This window comes from Sordaria macrospora, chromosome 3 (genome assembly GCF_033870435.1).
Source record: "Sordaria macrospora chromosome 3, complete sequence".
NCBI lineage: Eukaryota > Fungi > Ascomycota > Sordariomycetes > Sordariales > Sordariaceae > Sordaria > Sordaria macrospora.
Genome location: NC_089373.1, coordinates 392602 through 414497, shown reverse-complemented (window position 1 = coordinate 414497; position 21896 = coordinate 392602). Strand labels below are relative to the sequence as shown.

General features: G+C 51.9%; 5 protein-coding genes across 5 annotated transcripts; 2 read left to right on the top strand and 3 right to left on the bottom strand.

Moving 5' to 3' along the window:
* Positions 1–129: 129 nt before the first annotated feature.
* On the top strand, positions 130–4104 carry SMAC4_09133 (uncharacterized protein). Its single transcript, XM_024655993.2, has 4 exons — positions 130–1009; positions 1166–1250; positions 1876–2070; positions 2135–4104. The coding sequence occupies exons 1-4, from the start codon at positions 768–770 to the stop codon at positions 3185–3187; spliced, it is 1575 nt and encodes a 524-aa protein (XP_024511773.2). The 5' UTR covers positions 130–767; the 3' UTR covers positions 3188–4104.
* A 1211-nt stretch (positions 4105–5315) lies between these two features.
* On the bottom strand, positions 5316–5815 carry SMAC4_09132 (uncharacterized protein). Its single transcript, XM_066090897.1, has 2 exons — positions 5461–5815; positions 5316–5373 (listed from the first exon to the last, which is right to left on the bottom strand). Exon 1 carries the CDS (start codon positions 5771–5773, stop codon positions 5522–5524), a length of 252 nt encoding a protein of 83 aa, XP_065946370.1. The 5' UTR covers positions 5774–5815; the 3' UTR covers positions 5316–5373; positions 5461–5521.
* A 3539-nt stretch (positions 5816–9354) lies between these two features.
* On the bottom strand, positions 9355–10392 carry SMAC4_09131 (uncharacterized protein). Its single transcript, XM_024655992.2, has 2 exons — positions 9542–10392; positions 9355–9475 (listed from the first exon to the last, which is right to left on the bottom strand). The coding sequence occupies exons 1-2, from the start codon at positions 10354–10356 to the stop codon at positions 9469–9471; spliced, it is 822 nt and encodes a 273-aa protein (XP_024511772.1). The 5' UTR covers positions 10357–10392; the 3' UTR covers positions 9355–9468.
* Positions 10393–13075: 2683 nt separating this feature from the next.
* SMAC4_09130 (uncharacterized protein) lies at positions 13076–15019 on the top strand (the record flags this gene model as incomplete). Its single annotated transcript, XM_003343953.2, has 1 exon — positions 13076–15019. One exon carries the CDS (start codon positions 13076–13078, stop codon positions 15017–15019), a length of 1944 nt encoding a protein of 647 aa, XP_003344001.2.
* A 3547-nt stretch (positions 15020–18566) lies between these two features.
* SMAC4_09128 (uncharacterized protein) lies at positions 18567–21886 on the bottom strand. Its single transcript, XM_003343951.2, has 2 exons — positions 21313–21886; positions 18567–21240 (listed from the first exon to the last, which is right to left on the bottom strand). The coding sequence occupies exons 1-2, from the start codon at positions 21501–21503 to the stop codon at positions 18621–18623; spliced, it is 2811 nt and encodes a 936-aa protein (XP_003343999.1). The 5' UTR covers positions 21504–21886; the 3' UTR covers positions 18567–18620.
* Positions 21887–21896: the final 10 nt, after the last annotated feature.

Genomic DNA, 21896 nt, shown 5'->3' with positions numbered 1-21896 from the left:
AATTGAAAGCTAGCAAGGTTTGACGACCCTGGCGCGCTGTGGTCATCATAATCGGGCAAGTACAACCTGCACTGTGATACGCCACGGATTATGGTACGGCATTCCGTGCACGAAGTTTTGAAATCCTTCACTTTCAGCGTTCCGTCGGAAAGGGAAAGGGGTAGGTTCGGTTTTGTGTCGCCAAGGTGGAGGGCTCCTTCCTTGCAACTTTTTTAAACTTCTTTTCCTCTTTAACCCCGCGACGTTTTTCTCTCTTCACTTTCCCCTTCTCAGCCCTGTCTCAAACTCAAGATTTGAACTTCCAAGTGTCGGTACTCGGTACATCCAAACAAGCTCGGACATTGGCTTGCCTCGTTTCGAAACCTCGACCCGACGTAGTCAGTCAATTGTGTTCCTCACCTTTCGCGACGTTGCCGATATTTGTGATCTATCCTTGGGAAGGAGAGAAAAGGAAAAGGAACAAGTCGGACAATCACAAGCACGGACGTCATTTTCTTGGACGTTGACTATCGACTACACGGCCGCCCTTCACTCCGCCTTGCGCAGTCTCGATCCCGAAGTTGGCAATCCCGGTCACGGGCCCACGGTCTCTCTCGAATCCACCACGAGTGGGTCAATTGGCACCGACGCCGCCTTCAACCGCCGTCAAGCTGGCTTCCACTGCTTCGACTCGGTCTCCGGGTCTTCCCCTTATTCATCCGCAATACCCAACCTCAACCTCATATACACCGCGCACCGATTTGGAGCTGCCTCCGGTCCGAGCCGTTATGATGGAGGAACCCACGACGCAACAACAACAACAACAACAACAACAACAGCCCGCGGCGGCATCCCCATCTTTGCCAATGCCGACCACTCTTGAACCCGAACCCATATCCCGACCGAGCTCGACGTCGACCCAAGGCTCAGCCCCGGGGCCTCAACACATGTCGCAGATGTTGCCCGGTATCGCATCCATTGCCACCAGCAACAACAATACCCCAGCGGCTACAACATCACCACAGCCCAGGTCAGTTCCCAGTCAATTGGACTCACAGATGGAGAGGAAAAGGAAGCAGTGGTACAAGGCGCATTGCATTGGTGGCTCTGTTGCTCGTTTCCCCCTTCACCTTGACATCTACATATAATCGCGATGCGCCAACTTTACTGACATTGCAATTGGTAGACCCGTTACCATGGCTGCTCCTCCCATGATTCCTCCAGGCACCTCTCCAGCTGCTAGCTCGCACCCGGGTCCAGGAGGCAATCTGGTAAGTTTTCTGTTCTTGTTTTGTTGGTGGTGTTGGGGTGTCTACATCATGTCCTGTTCGGCTTCCCTCCCCCCTTATCGCGTATCGCATATCCCCAATCGCGTCTTGCGACACAATCGGGCGTTTGGCAATGGATCAACGTCACGAAAAGCCATGACCACCGGTTTGCTGAGAATGGCAACGATTCCCATTGGCCAAGACGCCAGGTTCTGGTGGAATCGCTTATCTAAGCCCCTCCAAAGCCCGACCGGGTTGTTATCGCAACAGCCCACTTTTTCGTCGCCCGCCTGCCCAGTGCAGCGCCCCAAATGCGCCCCGTCAAAAAATTTCCTTATCATTCCGTGCTTCGTTCTTATCATCATCCCTCCACCTCCACGTCTATCAATCATACTTCCCGCATTTATTTATCAAGGTTGCCTTATCGCCAGCATCTAATCTTCTATCTCTCCCTCGATTACATACCCTCTATCATTCCCATCTCTTATCCGTCGTTAGCCCAACATTCCCGTCGCGATAGCCTCTACTCGTACTACGCCGTAGCCACACTCGCTGCCCAGCGCAACACCAACACCAACAAACACTAAACATGGCGACAATGGCTAATCATGATCGCGAAACCACACAGCCCACCTGCCAGAACTGTGCGACCTCGACAACGCCATTATGGCGCCGCGACGAGATGGGCCAGGTCCTCTGCAATGCCTGTGGTCTGTTCCTCAAGCTGCACGGCCGTCCTCGCCCAATTTCCCTAAAGACCGATGTTATCAAGAGCCGTAACCGTGTCAAGACCATGCGTCCCGATTTGGCCAAGCAGAAGAAGGTGAGTCGTTTATATCCGACCTGACAAGCTTCATTCAGCAGCTAACTAAAATGTCTTTGCCCAGCAACAGCAACAGCAGCAGCAGAACCTCGCTGCCACCGCCGACATGAACGGAGGAGTGGGCATGATGGATCCCAACAACCCTGCCGCCCAAGCTGCCCGGAGAGCATCCCAGAAGTCCATCAATGGCCATCCCGTCGACGATAACTCGCCCGTTTCCCGCACCGGCACCCCCAACGTATACAACCCGCACATTCCCATTGATCACAACCTCGAGTACCAATTCCAAGCCCAACAGATTTCCGGATTTGGCGTCCCGACTGCATCCCCCGGCCGAGCCCCGTCACCCATGAACGGCGAGCATATGCCACAAACCCACGAGCAGCTCCTTGCTGCCAATGCCAGCCTGAAGACCCGAGTCAGCGAATTGGAGGTCATCCAAGAACTCTACCGCGGTCGTCTTCACCAACTCGAGACGGAGGAAAACATTCGACAAGCTTCAGAGCCCGGCAAGCTTGAAGCTCAACTTCGCGCCCAGATTGATGCTATGGGTGAAGCCCACCAGCAATTGCAGAAGGAACTGGAGGAAAGCCACAGGAGGGAGAACATGCTCAAAAGACGCCTCGATGAGCTCGAGGTTGAGCTCAAGGACGTCAAGGAAGCTCTCGAATCTCACGACAATGGACGCCACAAGAAGATTCGTCTGGACGAAAACGTTAAGAGCGAGCCCCATGCCGAAGTTGTTGATCAGCACCAACAGCAGCAGCAACAGCAGCCAGCACCTGTAGAGCAGCCGGCCCCTACTCCTATGGTCATCGACGAACCTGTGTCTGTCCCTGCGCCAGAACCCGAGACAGTACCTGAACAGGTTCCAGCTCCCGCGCCTGAACCTGTCCAAGAACAAGTCCAAGAACAAGCCCAAGAGCCCGAGGCTGGACCCGTTAGCGAACCGACTGAAGCTCCAGCCCCTGTGCCAGAAACCGAATCTGTTCCCGAGCCGACCCCCGCCGCCCCAGAGTCTGCTCCCGCCGAGGAGCCTGCCGCGCCAGAGGTTGTGCCCACAGAGGTGCCCACCGCTCCTGCCGCCACGGAAGAAGCACCCAAAGCGGAGGCATAGCGCTGTCACTGCCGCCAGTGCTTTGGCTCTTTTCCGGTGGACTGATGGACACTATTGCCCGAGATTTCCCTGTAACATATTTGGCTTGGATGGATGGGTGGGAAGCGTGTTGTGTTAATGATTTTTATACTGTCTGATCAGTCGACTGATAAATGGTTATGTGTTCGGTCAACAAAAAGGGGTACGGATGGTCGGAACAGGGTGACTTTGTTGGGATTGCGTTGATTGATTAATTACGCCAATGATCGCCACTTTGGTTGACTGGTTGGTCGGACGGGGTTAGGGAGCTATGGAGCTTTTGATTGAGCTTTTTCTTTTTCTGACGGTGGATGGATGGGCTTTACTCGAAATTTCTCCCTTTCCTGGTTCGAAATGTTTCTTATAATATACCTCTTGCTGGTCCATTTTGATGACCAGATGAGGTTGCCTTTTACGGTATCCCGACTTCTCTATATCCGTTTTCTGTGGTGTTTGTTTACCGTGGGTGGAGCTTCGAAAAGGGGTTAGGAACGAAAGATAAGAAGGCGTGTCTCAACCGATAAGAGGCACAGTTACAGTGGAGGGGAGGGAACCCGGAAATGTCGCTTCACTTCACTTTGAGTTTGCTTTTTCGGGTCTACGAAAGACAACAAAAGGAATGGAAAAGAGAGGGTGAATTGGAGTTCAAAAAAGCAGGGTTATTAAGGAAGGAAAACCAAAGATTACGAAAAAGATCAGCGGACAGTCAACGGGCAAAGACAAAGAAGCAACGGTATGATAGACAGTTTCAACCATGGTTTAGGTGCCATAGTTCGAAAATTTTCTTGTATCTAACATCCACGGGCAACATGACAACGACCATCATCTTCTCTCCTGCAGTTCCTATGTTTCTTTCGCCTTCGCTCCGGCTTTCCTCTCGCTACCTCTTCTCCTGTCACACGGGCATTTGCCCACAGTTCTGGGTTAGATGTTCCGAGGCTTAACAGAACCTCAACACTTTGCATTAGCCTTAACTGCCAATGGCGCTGAGCATCATCCTGAGGTTCCCCTTGCATCACGGGGCGAGAGGGCCCCGTTAGGGGCAGGGTGAGATATGCATTGTTATACAATGTGCATGAAAGACAGGTCAGCCCTTGCATGCGTACGTGCAGCTCCAGTGACTGCTGGGCCACAATGACGACCGGAAAGAGGCCGATGCTAGAGGAAAGAAGGAGAATGGGTGAAAAGCACTCAGGAAGATCCACATGAAGACCGCTAGATAGATACCTCGAGGCATTAGGCAACAAGGCTCGGTACGCACCTCAGTACGTACCACACCTATTTGGCATAAGAAGGCCTTGAAACCCAGCCTTTGGTTGAAGGTTGAAAGGATCAACAAGGCCTTCGAGACCAAAGTAGTTTATCAGCTGAATTGAACCCTTTGTTCCAAGCCCAGAACTCTGCCCTTGTCACATCTCCAACCACCCGACTCCATATAGCGCAACAAGATGGCGCAGGATATCTTACTGCCGACGGTCGATGGTAGGTTTATCCCGAATTCCCCGATGCTGCTGCTGCTGCTGCCTGGGAATGCCGTGACCTAGACTAGTCGCCGCTGAAGTTGTCTATGGGCAGGCAGAGGCAGACTGGACACCAGGGAGGGAGGTTGTAAAAGAAAAAGCCTGGTTAGGTACTCAAATGTGCGTGCTGGGAGAGGGGCAGAGGGGGTATCAACTCGGCTTTTTAACTTCTTGAAGAATCTACCCAGCGAGCCAGCTCACGGGGAAGTATGGGGGGCTTGTTATGTTTCCGACACGAATGGAACATGCTCGCATGCTCTGCAAGCCAACGCAGAAAGGGGCTTCTCTCCTTTTTTTTTTAGGGTTTTCCGAATGAGGGTCGGGTGTGTCGAGATGGACGCGTTAATCTGCCGTTGTTGTCGTTTGGTGGCTGATCAATACCCATTGTTATGTGGGAAACACCGAATCATTTCGTGGTTGTTCTGAAATCCGAATGCATCAACCAAGCCACATGGTGTTTATGTTCGTCCATGATTCAGTCAGACATTGGATGCTAAGGTACGTAGGTAAGGTAAGGTACCTCTTCTGGTGTAATGATGCTTGGTTGTACACAGCCTTTGGCGCCGACATTTTCCATTGGCGAGAGGACATTATGCTCTTCTCGGGTGACCATGTGGCCGTGTATGCCATGATGTAGCATAGTAGAGGCTGTGAGTAGTGCAAAATTCTTGGTTAGTAGGTTATTTTGATTATGTAGTGGTTGTTGATGAGAGAGAGCTCATATCTGCTACTGACCTCGCCCTTGAAGAAAGCGGCATGCATCTTGTACTCCGCGTCCAGTCCCCGTGGAGAAAACTTACCAGAAAGGTTCCCAGTCGAGGTGGTCATTGTTGTCTTCACGGTCGGTGTGGTCGGCCTTTCGATCGGATCTGCCGCGTCTCTTTTCGGCGGATGAGGATTTTGACTTCTTTGCCTTCTTGACAGCGGTACCGGTAGAGGGTAGAGGTAGGCTCTGCTTCTGCTTCTGCTTGAAGGTGACTCTGGAGAGTGCCGAAGTGATGGTATCGGCCAAATGGCGGAGTAGGGCAATTCTTGAAGGGCGCGGCATGGTTGCGATTTTCGATAAGAGATTTGATGATGTTTTTGAAGAAGAACCGAAGATGATGATGATCTGGATAGAGAAGGCCCAACTCGGCAGCCCAAGTGGGCGGGGAAGGTTGGATACCTATTTCTACCCTTGGGAACGAACCATTCCAAAAACCCATCGCAAATTCCCCAGGATGCATGCCGGAACAGGCCATTCTTCTGCCTGCATATGCACACATACCAGACATCAACGTGTACTTTCAAATCGGTCAATGATGTCTATGGTTTCAGCGACGGGCTGGAGTCTGGGAATCGAGAAAACCGTACCATTCTACCTTGTGCATGTGAAAAGAAACGTGTTCATGCGTGAGTCGGAGTTTGACAAACCAGACTCCCGTTCAAAGCTCCGGGCTCCTTGAGTGTCTGCCACTGTAACTACTGTCACCAAAATCCACATGCACAAAGAAAAGAAACCTGATCATAATAAGAACTGTCAAATCAAGTGCGGGCTTACGTCAACGGAAAAAGGAGAAAAAAAACCAACGACTCAAAGTACAAAGTCAAATCTCAGCGGGTACCTGTAAGGTACCTACCGTAGAAACTCGAGTAATCCGCCGAAGCCCCCCCATATTAATGGGCGGGCAGAGAGCAGACCTGTGCAAGTAGCTGGCAGGATTAGGCCGGTCTTGTATTTACAAATGTGTGCAAATTAACGTTGAGAGCAATTGCCCTCAATTTTCACTATCTGGACAGCGACATACGCTGGCATATGCGGACAGCAGCTGCCGGATTTCTGCCTCCTGGGGTTCGGCGGATTACTCAAGTTCCTACGGTACCTCTATGTACCTGGTAACCATTCCCACTTCCAGTGCCTAGGTTGCACGGGAACAACTTGCAGCTACGGAATCACAACAGACCAAGGACGAGAAGTGGCTTAGATCAAAGCCGGGGGTTTTCAAGATGGACGTATTAAGAAGATACCTATGTAGGAACGGCGCAGGCAAACTGACAAAGCATCACCAATGTTTCCCTTCTGTGCCTTCCTTCCCAGTTCTCATCAACGCCCAAAACTGTCCCCTCCGCCTTCCACCTTCCACTTGCATCAAATTTATCCTGAAATTGCCTAAATCGGCAATCATTCAAATGTCACGGGAATGACTGAGTTCCTCGTAATTCAAATTAATGAACGTGTATCAAGTATCTGCGTTTCGTTCGTTCTTGCAGTTGGGTGACCGGATAGTTCGAGGTAGGAACTCTGTATGTGTACTAGGAACAGAAAGCATTAAAAATAAAGAGAGCACGGACTTGCGTTGTAATTTAAGGGTAACAAGACCTCGCCTCCCAGTTTGTCCACTTCCAATTTTCAATTGTGATGCCTTGATTAGAGAGCAGTGACAGCCGTCGCCAGGAATGTACCTATCTATTCCAACTACCACGTCGCTTCTATCACCACGTATAGTGTTGTGGCTACTACCTATACCTAGGTAGATAGGTACTGTACACTACTGCTCTCACTTCTCCCTTTGCCTTTCCTATTTCCTTCACTTCCATGCCTTCACCTCGTACATCTCTTCCTGATTGCTAATTCCCGACTCTCTCTTTACCAGTTTCCCTTTCCAGGTTCTCGTTCTCCATCTCACAACACAAACAATATTCTATATCTCCCATCAAACGTTGCAACAGCTAGACCATACATACATGTACATGCCAACCAAACCTAAACCTGCCCGTTCAGAAAAAAAGTGGTTGTGCAACATGAAGAAGGTTCCATTGTTACAGTAGGAAGGGCATGAGCGTTGTATGCCTCGAATACCGGAGGCGTGTTTGTCGAGGTCGGGTATGTCGAAGCCGTGTATTTCGGAGTTCGAGAAAGTGATCGACGTCTTCTGGGGCGCTCGTGCACCTTCTTCAACGCCTCCCATGCTCCTCGTTTCTCCTCCTTGCACGTCTCCTTAAAGGCCGCAAGACATTCTTCGAGTGCGTGGGGAATGGGTGAGACGATGGCTCGGAGCTTGTTCCTGTGCTTGTGATCTTTGTGGTTGTTCTCGTGGTTGTCCTGTGCCCGCTCTTGGCTCGTCTACACCTTGCCTTCGAGCACGAAGATGATTCCCACGCTGGAAAGTGTGGGAATACGGGGTGTATGAACGAGCCGAACAGCTTTCGTTCTGCTTGTTGCAGGTGGAACAGGTATTGGACTTGGAAATACCACTGGTGACGTTGGAGATTGAAGGGTAGATGTTCTTTTTTGCGTCTGTGTCTCTGGTATAGACTGCCGCAATATGTGACAGGGTCTCAGTGTTGGAGTTTGTGGGTGTTGTGGGCTCTTGAGACTCAAGAGACATAGCGGTAACACAGCGTTCGAGTGGAAGCTCGCCGTTATCTGAGGCTTCTTCTACGGCGGCGTAGAAACGACGTGGATCATTCTCAGGCGTGTTCTGACAATCTTGTGTCAATAGTATTGTCCTAATATTTTTTGGAAGCTGCCACTGGTAAACTGGGATTGGTCGTACCTTCTTGTGTCTTACCTGTAGCTCTTCGTCCCTCCCCCATGTCTCCTTAAGGCTGGAGTTTTGACCCTTCCGAGAACGGGCTGCTTTGGTAGGTAAATCGCAAGGCATGACAAATGATTCGTGTGTAAAGTGGGTAGGTAGTAACGATCGGTGCGTGTAGGAGTTGTTGGATGAGTCTTGCTACCGGAAGTACCAGTGAAAACAGGTGTTTGGAGAAGTTGTTCGTTGAGACTTGCTATCGGATTGGAAGGAGAGTGTGGAAAAGTGGAAGAACAGGCAAGGACACTCAAGTTGCAATCATTTAATACCAACCCAAAAAGTCAAAAGGACAGTTGTCCGTGGGGACATTAAAGTCACGCATGCAGGAATCAAAGAAGGCATCATCGAGCTCTTTGATCGGAGAGGCAAAATGCCAGAAAAAAAAGTAATGCAGGTACGGACCTCGATAAAATACCAGGAATTCGGGACTTGCATAGCTTTATGCCGGCAGCACCACCACCACTGACACTGCGCTCACACAGGTGCATACCTCTACGGAATTAACCTAGGAAATGGTTTCGGAGACGAAAAAGTGGAATGGATTGACCAAGATTTTGGAGGGGGGTAGGTAACGTACCTACCGTAGAAACTCGCGAAACTTAGAAAAGGCCTTTCCTCTTTCAGCGCCGGCATATGGCAGAAATCTGCTAGAAACCTGCCAGAAACCTGCCCCGAGGGCACGCATACACCAGCACATGTACCTTTCCAGTTATTGAATTGAAAAGGGAGGGACATTATCCTCTAAACTAACTTGCACACATTCGAAGGCACAGTGACTAGCCTGATCCTGCCAGCTTCCTGTACATATGCCGGCGCTCAAAGAGGGAAGGCCTTTTCTAAGGTTCGCGAGTTTCTACGGTAGTCGTACCTCTGATACACAGCCCCGGAGAAGGTCTCCAACCGACTGGAAGTCAGAGGACACTCCAAGAATTCCGGCTACGCATCTTGACTTGGACAATGCAAAATAAGTTTACTTCTAGAACGCAAGATTGAGTGTCCAGGTGCTCGGTCAACTGGAAAAGTAAACGTCATATTGTTAAGTTCAACTTGGGCCATCCTGCATCGGATCACGTTCAATCTGCCGCCCACAACTGGCCTGCAACCTCCAGCACCCCCTTTCCCCCCTATCAATGCCTTTTGTTGTGGTGACTCCAACAGTCCACTTCTTCTAGAAACTATCAAATGCGTCGGAAACGTCAGCGTCTTTCGAGTTCGGGGGATAGGGGTCATAGTCGTCGTACTCATCGTAGTCATCATATCCGAGCATTTCCCGTTCCCTTGCCTCCATCTGGTCCTCTTCGTATTTCTCAAGCCATTCATCCATCGTCAACATCTTTTTGCCCGACTCTGACCCCCAAGGTCCGAACCTCTTATTCTCAGACTGGGGTTGGTACGCAGGGCCGCAAGCTTCGACCACGCGACGCGCGCTCTCATCCATTGCCTTTGCCAGCCATTCTTTACTGGTGCGCTTGGCATAGATGTTGTGGAGCGCAGGTAGGCAAAGAACATCGTTGACGCAGTACTGCATCGTTTTGGTGTCCAAAGGGCGGCAGGCGAAGACGTCGTTGTTGGTCATCAAAGCCCGCACCTCCCTCTTTGTTCTTATCCAGCGTTCCTTCTCCGTCCATTTCAGTACCAGATCGCTCTGAACACTTTTGTCGAGCCCGTGGAGGTATGTCTTATCCCCGACGCGGGATGCGTTTTCGAGGAGCTGGATGTCTGTGACGCCCGCGAGACGGACCTTGTGGTGCGCCCAAAGGGCGTCCGCGTCGTTGCGTACGTCCCAGAAGCACTTGGAAGTTTGAGGGTCCTCAAGAATGGCTTTGAGGGTTTTGCCGTCTGTGCCGGGAGTGGTGAACGCAGAGTCACCAAGGATTTGGACATCGATAACGCTTGCTGCTTTCGAGGGAAGGACGTGTACCGTCAAGAGGGTAAGCGTCCCGTTGCGGCTGAGACTTTTGCCCTCAAGATCCAGATAAAACGTGCTGGACGGGGGGATGGAGGAGAGGAAGACCTGAAGGTCTGGAAGGGATGAGATCAAGGTTGGGGTCGCCATTCTTGACTTGGGAAGGGTGCGTCTTGCGGATGGTTTAATAAGTCGAGGGGAGCCTGCTGCTGTCCCAGAACGCAACTTAGTGTGGAGTTGGTGTATCTTGATCTGTCTGACGGGCAAGTTTGTTGCCAAATTTTTATTCAGACAGAAATGCATGATGTAGAAATTGAACTGGTCTGGGTCATCTCATCTACTTATGGAAGTCAAGTGGAAGGCAGACAAGTACGAAGTCGGGCTCCTGGATAGGGCACATGTGGATACTCCGAGCCTGATTCTTAGAGCTGTGGTTGGATTGTCGCTTTCAACGCCGCCATCACCATGTCTCGCGTGCTGTGGGCCTCTGGCATAAAGCTCTTTCGGCCAATTGACTCATCTACAAACGAAGGTCTTAGGTGCTGGGCCAACAGTGTGTTGCAAGCCAACCACCATGTTTACACCGTATGTTCCCGAGCTCAAACGTCTTGACGAGTTCAGCTGCAACTTCCCGATTTGAGCTTCCCTTCCGACAACTTGGTGACAAACGGACCCCCGAGACGCTGACTATGTACGAACAAGACTTCGTCAGCCCGTATCTCTACCATATGAGCAGAAAGAAGAAAGCTGATTGTGGATTTGAAACCAGCGTACTTAACACTGTCATAAAGAAGTTCATCATATTAGTATAAAATGGTTCTTTTCAATTGTCGTCTGTGGTTTCGAAGGTCCGTTTGTCCAAAGTTGTGGTCAACTCGATTCGCGGGAAGTTACAGCGATCGTTAAGACGTTGCAAAGCGGAAGAGACTCAATTGCAAAACGAGCCATTGCAGCCACTTTGGTCACCAGGTGGACACTCGGCATTTTTTTCCCTAACTTGGACGGCGCAGGCTGAGCGGAATTCAGGAGACCGACTGGAACCAAACGCATAAATATTGAAGGGATCCGGTACATTCAACTTTCTCTTCAACGGTTGCCAGTCATGACGGATGTTGCAAAACATGCCGGCTCAACATCTTAGGAGCAGTGCTGCACACAAGGCAAGCCTCCTCAAGGCAAAGACGAGTCAATTCTAGCCAAGTCAAGGGAAGTCTGGAGGTTGGCTTGCCTTGTATGCCTTGTTAGGCTTATGAATTTATAACCTTAATTTTTATACTAAAAGATTGCTTTCCGGCGGACCGAGTATCGGTTTTGAGCTTCGTAACCTGGGGGATAATATACGTATGCAGCATATAGGTATACAAGCCAACAAGGCAAGTCAGAAGGCAAGTCAGAAGGCAAGTCAGAAGGCAAGTCAGAAGGCAAGTCAGAAGGCAATTCGTAAGGCAAGGCAAGTCTGACCCCCGACTTGCCTTGTGTGCAGCACTGGTGGCCGAGAATTCCTTAACCTGTGAGGAGATTGCCGAGTACAATTGGATCACCGGCGGTATGATAGATTTCGCCGGCAGCGATATTCGGCTACTTGGGGTCCTTGGAACTTGAAGTGAACACCCGACGCCAGGTCTACCTAGATGCAGATAACTGGCCGCCTTTGGAGGCCTTTGGAAGGATCACTGACTGAGTTGAGCCAAGGTACATACTTCGAGTCTGGTCTGTCTCCCTTTTAGGAAACTTTCATACAGTGTATGACCCTCAGCTGAATGCTCTTCACTCTTCAAATCATCTAACCCAAAACTAGGTACATACCCCAGATTCGATGATGGAGGTTGGCTCGTTTCGCATTCCATTGGCTGTTCAAACGGATCATTACCTTTTCTTGATAACAATGAGACACACCGTGGGTCTTGGATATGGTGGCATCTCTTTTGTTGCCCAGCCATTCGTAGCCGGATCCCCGCTTGCTGAAGTTGATGTTGAGGGATGTTTTCTGTTCTATTGTTACTTTCTTCTCTTCTTCTTCTCTCCCTAGAGGTATTAGCAGGGTTCACGGTGGAAAAAGTGCGGTTATGCTTGTTGTTAGTGCTGTTCGCGGGCGGTCCCCATTCATACAAGACTCCGCACGCGCTACACTACAAATCATAACGCACGGCCCCAAAACTGCACTTTTTCTCTCGCAAAATAATCGTTAGTGCTAACAGAGTGTTCTACATGGAATTTTAGTGCTTCCATTTGCACGACGTCCATTTCAGCATTAAGGACTTCACTTACCTTTATTCCCTTCCTTTCAGTTACGTTGGCGTGCACGTTTTCCTGCCCAAAGCAAGCGTGGTCCAGTCCAATGTGACCCCCGGAGATAGTATGAATCTAGATCACCATATTATGCCAATAGATCCAAATAGCCGCACCGGGAGCGCTAGCCGTTCTGGGCAGACGTGGCCACTCAAAACCTCAAAACGGCGACCGGTTCTCAGCTGAAGCGAGGGTTTTGGAGGCGAGGGTATCATCGACCGTTCAAGCTGAAAGCTGTCAAGCCCCGAAACACCAATCGGCCATATCGAGGCTGAAGGCCATGTGCCCCATTATGGCTGGCTGATGATCTGATATCTCGAGACATGGCTTAGGATGATCTCGAAGGGTCATGGTTTGGTCTTGCAGGCACAGGTTTTGTTGATATAATGGTGTAAGGACGCTGAGTCCAAGACTCAAGTTGCTGTGTTGGATCTGGATCTGGAGCACAACAACAGCCACCTCAGTGAAAAAAATAATCCAACGACGGTAAGCTGGCAAATCGAACTCACGTACCTCTACCTCAGCCAAGCGGTCGCTAGCCCATATCCAGGACTTCACCAACGAGTTCAATTGGACAAAAATGGCAGACAACATCAACACCAAGCAGACGGACGAAGTCAACAACATCAACAAAAAGATGGCCGAAACAACCATCATCGCCGACCTCCTCACCCACCTTGACGGTTCTGGAATCCCCACCTTCACGCCTTCGGGCCCCAACGCCGCCGGCATCAGGGAATACGAACGTTCCGTCGCGACCGCCAACCTGCTCTACCGCTTCACTCGCCCCGCCTGCGTCGTCCAGCCCGAGACCCGCGAGCAAGTCTCTCACGTCATCAAACTCGCAAAGAACCTCGACGTGTCCGCCACCATCAAATGCGGCGGCCACTCCTACGCCGGCTTCTCCACCACCAACGAAGGGATCCTGCTCGACCTGGTGCGGATGAACAGAGTCGATCTGGACGTAGAACAAAACCTCGTTACGCTGCAGGGCGGTGCGCTATGGGGCCATGCTTACAAGGCGTTGGTCAACGGCCGGCATAATGGTGTTATTATTAACGGTGGACGGTGTCCCACCGTTGGCGTCGGCGGGTTTTTGTTGGGGGGAGGATTGGGTCCGTTTACGAGGAGTTTTGGGATGGGGTGTGATACCCTGAGGGAGGTGACGCTTGTTACTGCCGACGGGCGGATCGTAACCGTTGGCGATAAAGACGAGCCAAGTTCGGACGAGGGCATGCTCTTCTGGGCGCTGCGTGGTGCCGGCGGAGGCAATTTTGGTGTGGTTGTTGAGTTCAAGATGGCCCTCTGCAAGCTGAAGAACGAAGAAGGGCTGGTGGTGGCGGGACGGTACACCTGGTTTCCTAAGCCGGAGGCAGAGGCGATGGATGAGTTCATGAGTACCATGGAGAGATTCTACACAACCGATTGGCCGGATAGTCTCACGATCGATAGCTCATGGCTTTGCGACCTCAAGCAGAGCGGCGGCAGCGAGCTCGGCGTGCGGTTTCTCGTCTACTACGACGGCAGCGAGAAGGAGTTCGACGCGCTTATTGATAACAAGATCAAGGAGACGAACCTCGCAAAGCAGCTCAAGCGCCGCACCCTGCAGGAAAAATCGACCCGTTTTCTGCATGAGACATTGGCGTCGCAGTGGTCCGAGGAAACCATCAAGGCGTTTCCCTCTGGTCCCGAGATCTCGTACAAGCTCTATACCTCATTCGTGTTCAGGATCAGGAAGGACGACGCCGACGACTCCCAAAAACTCATCAGCTGCGTGATCGCCATCATCAGACAAGAAATGGCCGCCTTCCGGCGCGAATTCAACGGCGAAGCAGGTCTGCTGCAAGTCACCTTCATCCACGCGGGCGGGGAGGCCAACGCAAAGAAGCGGTCGGAGACTGCATTCCGCTGGCGTGACTGCACGTACCACGCATACATCATGATTGAGTGGCAGGAGAAGTGGTTGGAGATGGACATGCGGGAATTCATGCAGAAGTTCAAGGAGAAGCTGAGACCATTCTCCGTGATGGGGTGTGCCGCCTTCATCAACTTCCCCGACGCTGCGGTCCAGTCGGATGCTAGTGAGAGGGTGTACTATGGCAACAACCGCCAGAGGTTGCGGCGCATCAAACAGATTTGGGATAAGGACAATTTCTTTAAGTGGAATCAGGGGATTCGCCTTCCAACTATCTCTTCTACACAGTCGGAAGGCAGGACTGCCACCAATTCTTCAAAGGCCAAGGCAGCCCCAAAATCTCATCCAGATGAAGGGGTGATTAAGGCATCTACTTTCCAGTTGATGTCGGAGTCTAATTCAGCATCGCCACCTTCTTTGCTTGCCGATGATGGCAGGTATCAGTTGTTGAGTGATGAGGGCGAGATCGTGGAGATCGAGGAGCAAAAGCTCACGGACGTATATGCGACAGAACAGTGGGACAGCTTTGATCACCCAGAGGCGAGCGGGGAGATCAACTACAGTGTGCTTGGCAAAGGTATCATTGACTTGAGCGCCTTGGGATTCTAGTCTGGTCTGACTAAAGAAGGATTAGTACTTGTGAACTTGAAGGGGCTGTGTGGGAGAAAGTATATGGAGATAAGCTAATAGCAATATACTGATTTTTCTTTTACCCCATCAGAGCACCTGTCGTGAAGCTTATTCGAGCAGCACACAATATCCGATATAGTTGACCAGTCCTCCATGGAAACACCGTGCTTGTCTGCTCTTTCCCGTGTGATCAACATATTGGAGATGAAGCCAGTCAGCGATTTCTGTTTGCGATGTCTCGGAGCAGCCTTTCCACCCTCCCCATATTCCCGTCACGGTCGCTTTGGCCCCCAAGGTCGCGTTGACCCTTAAGATCCTATTGGCTCTCAAGGTAACTTTGGCTGTGAACGTTTGGAGGGTCGTCCTCTGGAACTAAGCCTTGTCGCACGTTCTCGCAACGCAAAATAACCCTGAATCTCGAGGAAACCATCGACGGCGAAGCCGACCCTGGACCTGTTTCTTTTTAATTAAGACCCGAATCTCAGTCTCTTCCGAGGGACCTGGGACCACGTTCGAGTGTAGCCCCTCGATGTTATTGAAAAACCCGGGCGCAGGCCTAAGATGCTTGTTTTCAGATGGTACGATACTGCAAGTCAAGGCTATTCCGCTCCACTTGAGAATCAGAATGTAGCTTGCACATTCGAGCTCAATGGGTGGACTCTTTTCGACAACAGCCAGCCTGAAGATAAGAGCTTCACCCTCGTTCAGCACGTATTGTCTGTGTGTGTCGTCCCCATCACCATGGATGCCACGATATACATCCAAGGGTACTGGGAACTTGGTGCGGGCTGCCACTCCAAGAATATACCTCAACTTGGCGCCGCTGTTAATTTGTGCGCTCGCCCTTATAGCTGACATCCTCGCAACATAGGCTTCAGAGATTATGTAGTCGTAGTAATTTTGACGACCGCCCAAGCAAAACAAGCAAGGGTCCAACTCCATGTCTCCCAACGAGACAAGTATAAGTATTTGTATGGGTCTTGCCAAGCCACAGCTGGGACTAGACAAGTGTGATGACGGTCCTGCTACTTCATCCAGAACAAGAATGTCGTGGCGGCCCAAGCTGACCCAGACGTCGGGATTTACGCTCTGCCAGTCGAGGCATCGATAACCAATCTTTCTGAAAACGGCGGGAACAGACTTGCCATAAGCCCACTGGTCGGGAGTTCCAACTGAGTCGAAACGGACACCTCGCAGGAGGAGCACCTTTGGTATGGCTGCTGGGTGTGTCATGTGAGTTGGCGGCGCCTGTGCGCAATTCAATCGTATCAGATAGACCACCCCAGTATCTCTGGAGGATATCACTCTTTTGAATAACTCAGCATTGAGGCTGAGTCCCGCGTTCGTCATTTCAAAGCGGAATCGGGCGTCATGACGACAAGTTTGGAGCCCGGTTGATTCCGCAAAGCAATTTGGTGAAGGGGCTAAAACGGGAGCCTCGCTATCTTGCAGTACCGATGTCAGTTCCCAGCCTGCAAAAAAAAAGTGTCAGTCACACGTGTGTTGGATCATCAAGGAAGCTGGACCATATTTGTACCTGGGGTAAGAGTCAGGCGCCGCATGAGCCACGGCGTCCCGGCCAATCGGGCCAACTGTGTACTGCTCCCCAAAGATCGAAGCCCGGGGATCGTCTCTCGAGGCCGTATGGAGCCTTGTCGGGTGTTCCAAACGAAAATTGACTCGTCGTTATAAGTTCGTATGAGCTCGTGCTGAAGCCTAATTAACGCATGTTCCCCTTCACCGTATATCAGGGGCATATGAACACCCAGAAAGCCCAACAGACTGTAGGACTGATCCTCAATGCGAGTTGTTTGCCTGTTTGCAGCCCATGAGAGTTTGGTGGCTAAGCAACAGTGGCGAAAGCTGGTCAGATGCTCGCGTCAGATGTGTGTAGCTCTTTCAATCTCCACGTCCCATTCGTTCCGTGATCCGATATAACTCCAACCACCGTCGAAAAACTCCAGAAGATTTGGGGCCAAGAGCTCTTGAAGAGTCCATCCCCTGGTGAACCACCGGCTTTTTTCAAAGGCTTCTTCAAGCTTTCTCGGGTTCTGCCCTTTGGGAATTGACACATCGGCCAGATGGACATAGCAGATTATGGATGACTGGTACCAGCAGAACATCCCCGGATGAATGTCTCCAACTCGAAAGAAGTAGTGTTGAGGAGTCTCATCTCGACGTGCAATTTGGTACCGATTGGGAATCTGAGCCTTGGCTTATGGACGATGAAGGAATGAACCGCGAATGAGATTCGGAAATTTGAGCGAAGAACAGCTCGGCCTGGCCTGACGCGTTTTTGACTGCTCGCAGACGTGTCTTTTGCTGCTAGCAAGATTTTCAGAACTGTTTTCTGCAATGGTTGGACAGAAAAGCAACGGTTGAGGTGGCTGAAGCAGAAGACTTTGGTGAGTACTTACCAAATGAACCGCATTTGCGGCCTACCATCCCGACACATATGCATCTCAAGCGGTGCTTCAGCCACATCTGCGCCCAACGGTCAAGAAACAAGGTCATCACAAGGCAAAACCGAGGACATTAAGGGGAGGTATCTGGACGACTGGTTGTAGGCTTATTCCTGCTGCAGCCTCAAGAGGGTGCTGAGACGGACCATCTACAGACAGGCCGTGAGGTATGACCGATGAGACAGATGAAACACAACTGAAGTGAGTAGAGAAACCTGATGACTTGGTTTTCTGGTTGGAAAGGAACAAACTCAGAAGAAGTGAACCTGGGGTCCTGGACTTCCTGACAAACCCGCCTCAGATGTCCTAGAGAAAAACTGGGGTGGGCGGCGACTTCCCGATAACATGTTAGCAGATCGTGCGCCTAATTCGTCATCAACTGAACAGGAAGACGGGAGCAAACCAAAGAACTTCATTGAGCCAATACTAACCAGAAGGAAAGAAACATCCAGACAAGAACCGCTCGTCAGAATGATCATGCCGGAAAAAGCCACTCAGCAAAAAAGCCCGAGAAGATCAGAGGCATTGGACGTGAGCATCGAAGACACGAGCTCTCTTCCGAGCTTCACAAATTATTTATGCCGGATTCCAGGAGATAATTTGGTAGGCAGGCCATCTACGGGCATGTCACGAGGAGGTCTGAGAGGGATGAAAACTCATTGAGTTCATAGTTGATGAGCTGGTTGTTTGTTTAAAGAGAAATGAGAAGAAGTGACCTTGCAAATCCAACGTCAAATGTTCCCCAGAAGAAAACGCGCGGCGGGTAACGACTTCCAAATGGTAACAACCGGTTGTATACCTACCTACTGAGGACGACGCGAGTGAAATGCAATGGAGACGGGAGCTTGAGCCTATGCTTACTTCTAGTACCGCGAGGAAGGCAGGACCTGTTACCTAAACGTTAACTGTCAGAATTCTGTCGTCACGGAAAGTGCGGCCCAGTAGATCGATCGTGAAGAAACACACACTGCCGGTGGACAGGAGTGAAGATGCGAACGCAGTAGGCGTGACAGGCAGAACAAGACACGGTCATTTGAACAAAATCCAAAAACGCTTGAGCTTGCTATATTCAACCATCCATCCAACCACTTCCTTATACAACACTCCCAGCGAGTCATCTATTTATCCCAAACCTCCCTTGCCTTCGCCGCCTCTTCAGCAGCCACTATAACCGCGGGTGACTGAAGCGGTGATGGTGATGGCGATCGGGACCTGGACCGTGACCTTGATCTCTCCTTTTGTGTCGCTGTAGCCTCTTCTGTCGTCTTGGTGATCGTTAACGGTGCTAGAGCCGGTACTGGAACTGATGTGGCAGTCGCTTCCGTCTTATCATCCACTGAAGCTGCTGTTGTTACCGCTGTCGTTGCCGGTACTGGGGGATCCTCAAGTGAAACTTCTTCCATACCCTTATCATCCTGCTTCGTCGTCGTAGTCGTAGTCGTCGCCGTAGTCTTCATCGCCTCCGGGCTCGCCACATTCATCAAATTCACCGTCCCCGCTGGGCTCGCGACATTCATCAAATTCACGCTCCCTACCGTCCCAGCTGTACCAGGCCGTGATCCCGCTCCCGCACCACTACCAACCGGCTTCCTCGCAATCCCGCCCCTCACCCTCTCAGGACTTCCAAACTCACTCCCGCTAAACCCATCCTCACTCCCCGCCGCATCCAACATGCTCTCCCCACTCAACGCCCGTCTCCTAAACTGTCTCGACTGCCCACCGCCACCACCACCACCGCTACCACCAGTAACACTACTATTTCCCGTCCTAGTAGTTCTCGTCGACTCCGGACTACCCGTCGCTAGCGGTAGAGCCGCATAAGCCCCGTTGCGGGTAGGAGATTGGGGCATGAACGTTTCTCTTTCCTCCGATGAGCCCCCGCCACCGCCGCTGAGGAGGACCGAGGTGCGGTTCTTGAGGGCTTTGGACCAACCCCATCCTCCTTTCTTTTCCTGTTCTTTTTCCTTTTCTTGTGATTGTGATTGGGTTGATCCAGTCTGCGAAGCGGTGTCGGATGATGTCGTTTCTGTGGTGCCGGTAGTACCGGCGGTACCAGAGGAGGTAGAACGGATAGGCGTAGTCTCGGTAATCGGTGTCGTTGGCGCCGAGCGGCCCCATCCTTTCCTCTTCTCGCCTGCCCACGCAGTCCAGCTGCTCACAAAGGCGCCGGCTTTGCTGCCTACTGTTGACACGGCTGGCGCCAATCCTCCTTGTCCTTGTCCTTGTCCTTGGCCGTTGCCATTCCCGTTCTCACTGCCACCCTTTTCGCTACTACCCTGCTGTTGTTGTCCATTCCCATTCCCACCAGCTGCCAGATCAGCCTGCCGCTGCTTCTCCGCCTCCTCCGCCGCCCGTCGCCTCTGCTCCCTCAAAGCCTCCATGTCCGCATACAGCTTATTGAACATCGTGCTCGCCTTCTCCTTGCCCGCCTGCAAATTCCTTCCCAGCACCTCCTTCCCGACCGCAAACCTTTCGTCAAGATGCAAATCCTGCACCTGCTGCGCTATGCGCCTCTGCACATCATCGATCGTCAGCCCGCCGGCGCAGGGGTGTTTAGGCTCCACGATGTCGAACAGGTGGGAGTCCGTATGTCCGTCCCAGATCCGGTAATTCTCCGTGCGCTTCCAGGCCTCGATGAAGTCGGCGTTGAAGTCGAGCGAGGGGTCCCCTTCGATGTGCGGGAGTAGCATGCGCGGGTTTTGGGCGTGGATGGCGAGGTGGTTGTGGTATTTGACCGAGGAGATTAGTGAGAGCAGGTATTCTTCGAACTGCAAGCGGATGAACTCCTCGGAGCCGACGTAGCCCATTGTTTTCGGCATGCCAGGGTTGGCGTCGTCCCATGTGTCGTTGACGTTTTGCGTGATGAAGTCGATCCAGCGGCGGTCGGGGGTCGACAGGGCCAGGGCAGACTTGAGGCTGGTGGAAGTAATGTTAATCGAGTCTTCGTCGAGGTTGATCAGAATATCAGAATATCGGTCCTTTTGTTGTAAAAGCAGCGAGTTGGTGCTGCCGACGATGTAAGACTTCGTCCCAAAGTCCGCTAGGACATCAAGCTGCTGAAGGGGGGTATACGGCCCGAACAAGCTTCCCTTGCCGAAGATCTGAAGCGGCAAGCCCATGTACGCCAGCAGCGAGTTGCGATCACTAGTCCGCAAGCTCGTCGGCCGCTGCAGTTTTCTTTCGTAGTTATCCAGCTCCGGACCAGCCGAGTCTTGCAAGTTCCTCAACAGCCCCGGAATCAGGCTGATCAGCGAGAACTGCATCATGCAGAGCCTCTCGCACCGCGACCCGAAGAACAACATCTTGGGCTGGAGCAGACAGCACTTGAGCAGCACGAGCGTCTGCCACCGGAACTCGCGCACCAGCTCCCGCAGGCTCATGCCGAGATATAGATCCCTGTCCTCCTCCTTCTCGCCCAGCAGCGTACCGCGCGCCTTCTCGTCCGCCAGGCTCTCCTGGAAGCGCCGGAGGATCTCGACGTCGGTGAACTCGCGCTGGGCGAACCAGGCCTTTGTGACGACGCTCAGACGCTCGCGCAGCATGCCAAAGTACTGCGGCGAGTCGGCGATGATGACGACGGCTTTTTGCACGGTCGAGCGGGTGACTTCGGCGGGGCGGTTGAGCAGCTGGGAGGCGTCCATCTGGCGGGTGCACGAGATACCGAAGAGGGAGGTGGCTTCGGGGTCGGAGGCGGTGGCGGGGCGGAGAAGGGTGAAGTAGGAGAAGTCTTCTGTTGCGCTGTGTCGTTGTCCGATGTGTCAGTCGTCATGTCTGCCCTGAAGAGGAGAAAGGGAAATGGAAGAAACCTACGCGTGAGCACCATCGCTCAAAGCCATGAACGGCAACAGTCCCCAGTCATACTCGGCAGCTGGGTCGCTACCCTCGGGCACGCCGAACCACGTCTCGACTTCGGGGCCGCGCGCATGGTGGAAGTCGACGACGGCGACGAGCGGGGTGAAGCCCGGCTTTCTCTCTGTTGTCGGTGTAGGCGGGACAGACATTGTCTAGGCTGGGTATCCGGAATCCGGAATCCGGGGAGTTACGACGGGTATGTATGTATGGGATTGGGCTGCAGGATGGGGGCAGAAGAGGTGAATCCAATGCTTTCCACCAAAAGCTACCGCGCGCTTCGCTATGTGGCTCGAATCTGTCTCTCTCGTGGTCGCTAATTCAAGATATCTCCATGTGATAGGTGTATATAAGAGTGGCGACAAAGAGAATGGGGGAACTATTGTTGTTTAGTCGGGTTGTTATGATCTTGGATTGAGGTCAGAAATGGCGGCGTGATAGGTAGGCGGGCCAAGCAAATGCCAATGCCAATGCCTCGATGTCGTCGTTCACTGATCAGGGGGTATGTGTCGGGTGCATAAACAAATATCCTGACAATAATGTGC

Bases quoted from the DNA above. Each gene is read 5' to 3' on its own strand.
- SMAC4_09133 (XM_024655993.2), top strand. From the start codon at position 768: ATGATGGAGGAACCCACGACGCAACAACAACAACAACAACAACAACAA. The intron at 1,010-1,165 runs GTCAGTTCCCAG...TGCAATTGGTAG, and splicing joins ACAACATCACCACAGCCCAG to ACCCGTTACCATGGCTGCTC. The intron at 2,071-2,134 runs GTGAGTCGTTTA...GTCTTTGCCCAG, and splicing joins ATTTGGCCAAGCAGAAGAAG to CAACAGCAACAGCAGCAGCA.
- SMAC4_09132 (XM_066090897.1), bottom strand. From the start codon at position 5,773: ATGCCGCGCCCTTCAAGAATTGCCCTACTCCGCCATTTGGCCGATACC.
- SMAC4_09131 (XM_024655992.2), bottom strand. From the start codon at position 10,356: ATGGCGACCCCAACCTTGATCTCATCCCTTCCAGACCTTCAGGTCTTC.
- SMAC4_09128 (XM_003343951.2), bottom strand. From the start codon at position 21,503: ATGTCTGTCCCGCCTACACCGACAACAGAGAGAAAGCCGGGCTTCACC. The intron at 21,241-21,312 runs GTAGGTTTCTTC...ACAACGACACAG, and splicing joins TTGAGCGATGGTGCTCACGC to CGCAACAGAAGACTTCTCCT.